The sequence below is a fragment of the Gambusia affinis genome, linkage group LG03 (genome assembly GCF_019740435.1).
Source record: "Gambusia affinis linkage group LG03, SWU_Gaff_1.0, whole genome shotgun sequence".
In the NCBI taxonomy this organism is placed as follows: domain Eukaryota; kingdom Metazoa; phylum Chordata; class Actinopteri; order Cyprinodontiformes; family Poeciliidae; genus Gambusia; species Gambusia affinis.
In genome coordinates this window covers 31,187,072-31,195,474 of record NC_057870.1, presented here as the reverse complement: position 1 = coordinate 31,195,474, position 8,403 = coordinate 31,187,072, and the positions used below count along the sequence as shown (strand labels likewise).

At 36.6% G+C, this 8,403-nt stretch overlaps 1 protein-coding gene across 1 annotated transcript; it reads right to left on the bottom strand.

Annotated features, from left to right (window-relative positions):
- Nucleotides 1-341: 341 nt before the first annotated feature.
- On the bottom strand, nt 342-6,444 carry LOC122828542 (peptidyl-prolyl cis-trans isomerase C). Its single transcript, XM_044112173.1, has 6 exons — nt 6,160-6,444; nt 3,769-3,882; nt 3,304-3,397; nt 3,012-3,079; nt 2,757-2,873; nt 342-2,370 (listed from the first exon to the last, which is right to left on the bottom strand). Exons 1-6 carry the CDS (start codon nt 6,427-6,429, stop codon nt 2,242-2,244), a joined length of 792 nt encoding a protein of 263 aa, XP_043968108.1. The 5' UTR covers nt 6,430-6,444; the 3' UTR covers nt 342-2,241.
- Nucleotides 6,445-8,403: the final 1,959 nt, after the last annotated feature.

The following is an 8,403-nucleotide window of genomic DNA, read 5'->3' as shown; positions in this document are numbered from 1 at the left end:
TAGCCAAAAGTGGACTACCAAAATAAAAGCTGGCTATTGTGGACCTCTACTCCAGCTGGTGAGGCTGAACTGATGAAGATAATTGTTTCTTCTCCACTTGTCTTGTACAACAGGTTAACTATTTAGCTTGTCACTAAATATTTCATTTGATGGAAGCTAACTATTTAGTTTTGAATGATTTGGTATTTTCTGATGATCTACCACTGCTGTAAAAATTTATTTTTCAGATTTTTTGAATAGGAAGTGCCAAAAAGACATAAACAACAGCATCTCAATAATGGATAAAGTCACTGAAAGGTGATTTACATTTTAAATGAAAAGAAAAAAATCTGACACATAAATCATTTTTAGAATAATCCACAGTTTTATTGTAGAAAAACATCTGTGGTTGGCACTTTGCTCTTCTGGTAAAATCTGCATAAGATTCAATATGAGGATAAACATTGTTTGCATTTAATGCTACAACAAGTCTTTCAGGTAATAAAGACAGTTGGATAAAAATAACAGTCAACTTATCCAACAGGATCACAGTCATAATGCAACAGTTAACATCAGTACTGACAGGGCAATAAAATCACCATCACTCATTCCACATTATTTCATATCCACTTATGCAAATTTGTGCTGTAGTTTTAGTAAACATGATATGATGCATAAACTTTTTGAAAATGCAATAAAAATGGTTTTGCTACAACAACATTTGACACTTGCTACTGAGTTTTTTGGCTTGAAGTTAAAAACAGGAATTGAAAGTTTCATATGTTCAGGTTAAATGCAAAAGATGTGTTTCATAGAGCTGGATGATTTGGCACAAAGAGCTACAACTCTGGGTTTTATTATTTCACAGCATCATCCCTGCATTTAGAATAATCTGTAAAAAAGTAAAACAGCCTATTTTATGTTTACAAAGATACTAAATATACACACATGCCATCATAAACTACAGAGAACCGGATAAATTAGTATTAAATAAAACTAACTGGTGACATTGGTTGAATATGTGCTGACATATATTAATAAAATGTTTTGTAATTTGTGTCCAATGCAAAAGGTTTCTAGATTGTTTCTGTTCAGATTTTGGAAATAAAAATCTTATGGGAGCATATGAGAATAATAAATAATAAATAAACATATGAGAATAATAAAGTATCATCATTCGGTAGATCAGTAAAATTGAATTAACATGCATCAAGCCCTACTTTTATACAAACATGCTTGCTCTTTTATTAATAACACAACTGCATAACGTGTAGATAGTAAGTCATGTTCCAACCAGTGTTGTGCATAAATTGGCTCTTTCACAAATGGAGTTTATATTTTCTCGCCCTTTACCTTCAGTCCTTTTGGGGCTTATTGCAGCCGAATTGCCTGTTGATGCCTTTTCTACACATACCAGGAGTCCTATCATTCCTGATGAGAAAATTTAATCATTTGGTTCAACCCAATGATGCCTAATGTCACTGATTTGCATCATAAATAATTTATATTGGTTGTTCATAATCAAGTAGTATTTGATTTAATACCTGCTCAACAGCTAAAATGTTTTTTTGAATATAAACATTAAGGGTTTAAATTTTAAAACAGCCAGTAGTGCTTTTAGTGTGACTGTAATGCATAGATCACATTTTTCAGTCCGAATTTTAGTTTCTTTTTATTCTGGTTTTTGACAACAATATAGAGAGAAATATTTGGGAACTGTATTATGATGTATTATAACATGTATTCTGAAAAGTTTTAACTAAACTTTTACAAACATTAAAAAAGTTGTTTTATAATATTCATCCTTGATATGATTTGATATATTAGCATGAATAATTTGTGAATTTGTGTGAACTGAATCTCAAACTAGTTAATATGGAGGCCAAACTAACACATCACTGACTCTAAATTTGCTAGCTCACCTGCTTTTCCATGTGTTAACATCTAACCCACAGCTAGCAGGCTAGCATACCTTTGGATCATGTAAACATGCTAACATTAGCTAGGATTCAGTTAGCTTTTCAGTGATGTGTCTATTATGCTAGCTTGCTTGCATTTAATCTATTGTTGGAACAGTTTCACTTTTTAGTAGCTCAAATGAAAAACTTTAAAAAGTTTCTCTAAGAAAATTCAAACATATATCCTGTCCAACGTGTTAGCATTACTGTTAAATTATGCAAATGAATTGAAAAACTTAATTTGGCACTAACTGAAATGGAGTTTCACATTGATATTCATTGTCTGTCCTCCAGAACAGGATGTTTACCAGCCCTCCACCTCCACCACGAATGGCTCTTTGACCGGGATCCGGCCGCTGTTCACGATGACGCATTCGGTGTGCGGCAGGTTTCTGTCGTTGGTGTCCTGAAGCTCGATGGTGTGAACGACGGCCTGCCAACAGAGACGCACATGCAGGTCAGAACAGGGTGTCCACATTTTCAGACTTCTAAAATTGTTGAATCAAATATATTCATGGGACAAGAAAAAAAATCAAGCAGATAAAGGGATGTTAATCATTGTAAATTGAAAGTTTAAAAATATTTTTGCACATTTCCTGTGTTCAAAGAAATGTATCTAGTTTTCAAATTCTTTTAGACTTGGTTGAACAAATTTATTCTTAATTATAATAACAGAATTTGGGTCAGTTTAGTTTGAATGCTATACGTAGCAGCATTAAATAAATGAAATAAAAAGTTTGGTACAGGAACCAGTCAGTACATCGGGTCGCTGGTTCTACTGATATCAGACACAGAGCAGCGCTCCAGGCTTCAACCCACCATCCCGTCCAGAACTTTGCCAAAAACCACGTGCTTCCCGTCCAGCCAAGGTGCTTTAGTGGACAGGATGAAGAACTGAGAGCCGTTGGTGTCCGGACCAGCGTTGGCCATACTCACCTGGTACACACACACACAACCACGCACACACACATGCGTACGCACACATTACAATTGTTAAAGCTAAATCTGAGAAAAACAAACAAACTTCCTGATCCAGAACTATTTTCCGGGTTTAGGTCCAGAGCTTGTGCTTACCCAGCTGGCTCCTATATGCTTCAGTTTAAAGTTCTCGTCTGCAAATGTTGTTCCATAGATGCTGTGACCTGGACAGAAATGTGACATGAAAAGTAGAGCTTGATGAGTTTTAAAACTTATCAGTGCAGATAAGTGCAGAGTTAAAAGCTAATTTATGAAACAATGAGAACTTAAGATGCAACTGTGTTCTTATGCATCCTAATGTAACTTTTATAGATTCAATCAAATTGATTTGTTGACTTTTGTGGGTTTTTTTGTATATCAAAATGGTCAGTTTGAGTTTTGTTCCCACCTCCGGTTCCGTCTCCAGCTGTGAAGTCTCCTCCCTGGATCATAAAATCCTTGATGACTCTGTGAAACTTTGTCCCCTTGTAGCCGTAACCTTTCTACAGAGACACAGATGAAATTGTTATCTGTGAAAACTCCTTTGCTGCCACAAGTCAGAAAATAATTAATTTATCACACCTGCAAGAAATAATCCTAAACTCAAAGTGGACAAAAGCAGAAAAATAGTTAATATTGCAAAGCATTTTATACAATTTAGGACAGCAGAGCAGAATTTGATGCAATAACAGTTTTTATTCCAAAACCAACAAGTTTGTTTGAAGGAAACTGTAGTTTAAATCTGAAACAGATTTATTCTGCAAAAAAGTAATAATTAATTTTAGTCTGGATTGAAACTTTTCATTCCTTTATTTTAATTTTTACCACTGCATGAAGAATTTTTTACAGTGCAGCCTGTGATGTTGTACTGTACCTCTCCTGTTGCCAGGGCGATGAAGTTGCTAACAGTAAGAGGGACGACCTCTCCAAACAGACCAATGACGATGCGCCCCACCTCGTGACCTCCCACTGTGATGTCAAAAAACACCTGAACACAGAAAACACTAAATTTTATTAAAACTTATACATCTGCATATTTTATTAGAGAGAAATAAACAAAAGTAAAAAAAATATTTAAAAGCATTCCTTCAAAAATCATTTAGGTTTTCAAATTGTTTCATGTTTCCAAACTTTCTCCTGAGGGGGGTAACATACTAACTTTTTAGAACTACTCCACACTATCCCATGCAAGGCTTTTAACCTCAGCTGTTTTTGAATCAGGACTATTCCAGTTATTAATTCAGGAGAGGAAAAAAATCCCACTTAAAGAAAATATTCCAGTTACTAAAACCTCCTTATGGTTATTGTCACTCCAAATAATTCAGATTTTAGGAACCTTAATTGATAATCCATAATTTTCTGTTTTTATTTTTAAGTGAGGCAGTTATGATCTTTATAAATCAAGAAACCAGTCACTCAAACTAACTAGAGCACACAAGTTTCCATAATACAATATTATAGAAACTTATTAGAAGTTATAGTGAAATTTTGTTGGATATTTTTTTAGCAGAAAACCAAAAGACCCATAACTGAAAATGAGAAAAAACAAAAGTCCATCCACATCACATCAGGCTTTACCATGTGCTTTTTAACTTTACTTAAAAAGCACTGTAAAACAACCACTTCTGAAACAAATACTGCACATAACTGCATACTAAAACCATACATTGAAAGAAAGACACACGCACACACACACACACACACACACACACACACACACACATATATACATATATATATGCAAAAACACCAATAATAAATCAAATTAAAAAAAAAAACCAAGGTCAAACTAAATCTGGGGTTGGATAAAAGTTGATTTCGAATAGTGGTGGGACTCAGAATCTTTAATTGAATTAATTGCAGGGTGTGTAATTAATTAATCACAATAAATCAAAAACATATCAACAAAATTAAAACATTCTCACTTCAAAACTCCTTTTCATTGATAAATTATTGCTTAAAAAGACAAAATACAGACATTGGTGCAAAATGCTATTCTACTCATTAGAATAGCATTTTGTTATTAGCATTAGTGTTTGTTCTGCTGCTACATGGTTAGCATTGAGATGCTATTAAAGGTTTAAATAGTTTCGCTGATAGTTTTAGCACAACTAAAAGGAGACTGGACAAAACAATAGTCTTTTCCAACAACCAGTCAGATGAGCTGAGAGAAACAGTTTTGTCTTCCATCACTGTTGTAGGTAAATCTGTGCGTCAAATTTACTGGTGTACCAGAAACATGTGAATGCAAAGGTTTCTGCACAATACCTATGTTAATAAAAAACAAATAAACAAAAAAGTGATTAATTGCATTAAGACTTTTAACATGTTAAAATCTATGTAATAAGTTGATAAAAAATGTGTATTTAAAAGTCCCGCCCATAGTTTTTTTTAGATGACTTTTAAAAGCAGGTAGTGAAGAAGAGCTCTGCAGAGAGGAGTTACTCGGGTCATTTTTTATATAACTGATGACATTTTTAGAAATGCTATTTCCTTTTTAACATGCACTAAGCATAGAAACCTTTATTACACCTCCTATTAACTAACTGTACTCTACATGCATCCCGAAATTAAAACAGGCTCTAGCCCCCTGGCTATAACTGGCCCTGACTGCTTTTATAACATTGTGTTTGCTTTTTTACACAAACTGAATCAGTCCACTGAACCGTTCATTCCTCCAGTGGCTTCAGGCAGGTTTTAGTTCTATTTTCATGAAGGTTAGAAAGCAGGCAGTCTGTTTCTGTGTGTGTGTCCTGGGAGGTTCCAAAAAGTCAGGTCAAAAACTCAATAGGAGTGTTAACAAAATTTCCACTTTTTATTAGATTTTTAAATTAATTTAGCAATTAAAATTATTTTTTAAGCCTTTCAGAAATGGTGGTTCCCATTAAACATGCGTATTTTTGTGCTCCCCATGAGGTAACATAAACGTGTATGTGTGTGTGCGTGGATGCCCTGCAGGCAGACGCACTGCGCATTAAGCATAATCTGAGTGGACACGTGTACAGCTGTGAATATGCGTGTCTGTGCGTGGGCTGGCCCAGATGTTCTGGAAGAATCTGGAGATCCTCGGAGAGATAAAATAACGGTTTGCCTTTTCTGCTGATGCGGGACCTTCACTTCACCTGTATGTACGCGAGTACGTGCGTGCGCGAACTTCGACGCACGCTCCTGCACTGTGCGCGGCTCCTTGCCACGCACGGAGATGCCGCTGCTGTGCGGGGACGCGGCTGTGCGGTTAAACAGATGCGGTAAATATGTCACCCACCTTCTCGGTGACCTTCGGTCCTCTTCGTGAAAAGGCGCCGGACACCGAGTGCAGCGCGGCGGCAGAGAGGCAGAGCAGCGCGGGGAAGATCGACCGGAGCTCCATGGTTTCAGAGTCGGACTGAGCGCCGTCAGCGGCCCGGCTGGAAGTGACGACGAGGCGGAGGAGAGGAAGGAAGATCACGGCGGGCGGGGAGACTGCGATCCAGACCGGCCGCATCAGCAGACCACTCCCCCCGGTGGGCCGAGCCCGGATCACAGAACCGCCCATAAAGAGGACAGAAATGTCATTATAACATAGATAAGTCAGAATCAGGAGATAATATCTGGCTTATAACAATAACATAGTTATGTAACAACCACTTTATTTTCTATTCTTTGTGACAGAAGTAGATAAAAAGCTTATTAATATTTTTTTTCCACATGTTTCCATCTGCTTTATGTATGTTATTGGGTGGAATAACAATAATAACTATTGTTACAGTTTTGCCATCAAAGCACCTGTCATATTTATTGGCCCCCAGAAAGATGTGCAGAAAGCTGCACCTTTAATTACAGTGGCAGAATATAACCTTTAATCTCAGTAAATATTCAGGGGAAACAGATCCCATGTTAACAATGAGTAAACTCAAACTCAAACTCTTGGAAGGCTGTATGAGTCGCCACCACATGACAGGCTTATTTTCCTTATAGTCGCTTTTAACGTGAAATTAACTCCCTCTATAAAACCATAGCCACGCTGCCTGACAGATTTCAACAAATCCTACAAAAATGGGCGGAGCCAAAATACAAAGGTCGTTTCCAAGTGTGGGGATGAGGTGAGGAGGTTGTGGTCGGTACCAGAGAATCTCTGTTGCCAATTTATTAACTTCTCAGACCTTCTGGACGTTTTCAAATCTAGCAACTTTTTTCTGCTTGGAGACTTTTATGGTGAAAACTTGGAAATGTGCTGCAGTCAGTAAAACATGTGAATCACACATGAGCTGAACGCTATCAATCAACGCTCACCAGTCCGACTCCTGACTCACCACCAGGGGGCGTATCTGAGTTATGTGACGTAGCTGTACCAAGCTGTGTTGTTGTAATAACAATACAAGAATATCCAACTGCAGTAGCCAGCGTCTGACCAGAAGGGGGCAGCACTCAGACAGTTATAGGCTAAATATTTCAGAACTGTTTAAATTTACACGAAAATATGAAAATTTGGACGGAAACCTAAACATAAAATGGTCTTCAAAGACCATTGAAGGCAGTTTATCGGACACCAAAAATGTTGATTTGAGGATTAATTACACTTTAAAGATGGGAAAGACAAGAGAACATTCCATTTGAGTGAACAGATGTGTGTTGATCTTTACCAGTTTGACCTGAACCGGCCACACAGGACAGGTGCAAATGAACAGAAACTGGCGAAACACTTGAATGATGCTAAATCTAAAACATGCAAGTACAAAAAAACAATTATCAACAAAAAATGCTACAACAATTTTTTTTTCTTTATAGAAGCATAAAGAAAATTGCTGAAAATATCACAAACAATAGCAAGATTAAAATGTTACAAACTCATAACATAAAATGGAAGTCCTCCAGACCACTAGAGGGAGTCGACCACCAAAGCATATGGGGCCAGACCGTCAGTAAGGTCAAGGTTTAATATATACATTTTGAAATGTTCCTGGATCAGACTGAAACACTTGGCTGGTTGAACTGGGTGCAGAAAAGGAATGATGAGCAGAATCCATTAGTTTTTTCCCCTCGCTGAATAAACGTCCTCTGTGAATAGTTTCCAAGTAAAAACTTAGATTATATGCGGAAAAGTTCAAATATTTTTAAATTAAGACAAATAGAGTTGAATATATTTTTGTTTGAGACTAAAGCCACGTGTATAATGTTTTTATTTTGTGAATCGCCCCCTACTGGCTGGTATGAGTACTTCTGCTTATTTTTTCATCATAGTTTAATTTTCTTTGTACATTTTTTAAAAATTATTCAGACAACCAGCTGAAGGTCTTAAGTGCTGTATCATTATTTCCTGTCACTCTCAGACTATAATCTTTGTAGCTAAATCCCATAAATAAGCTCATCCACTGCTGCTAAACTTCATCTTCCAGGTTTAATCTTTGGTGCATTTTCTTCCACTAATCTGTTGTTAATCCTATTCCAGGTTAGAAGTCATGATTCTGCGCCTTAAGAAAGCAAATTATTCATAGTCTGAGCTCAGTTTCGTACCTTTTTCTCTTTTACA

Bases quoted from the DNA above. Each gene is read 5' to 3' on its own strand.
- LOC122828542 (XM_044112173.1), bottom strand. From the start codon at position 6,429: ATGGGCGGTTCTGTGATCCGGGCTCGGCCCACCGGGGGGAGTGGTCTG. The intron at 2,874-3,011 runs GTAAGCACAAGC...TGTGTGTACCAG, and splicing joins AGCATATAGGAGCCAGCTGG to GTGAGTATGGCCAACGCTGG. The intron at 2,371-2,756 runs GTGGGTTGAAGC...CTCTGTTGGCAG, and splicing joins GCAAAGTTCTGGACGGGATG to GCCGTCGTTCACACCATCGA.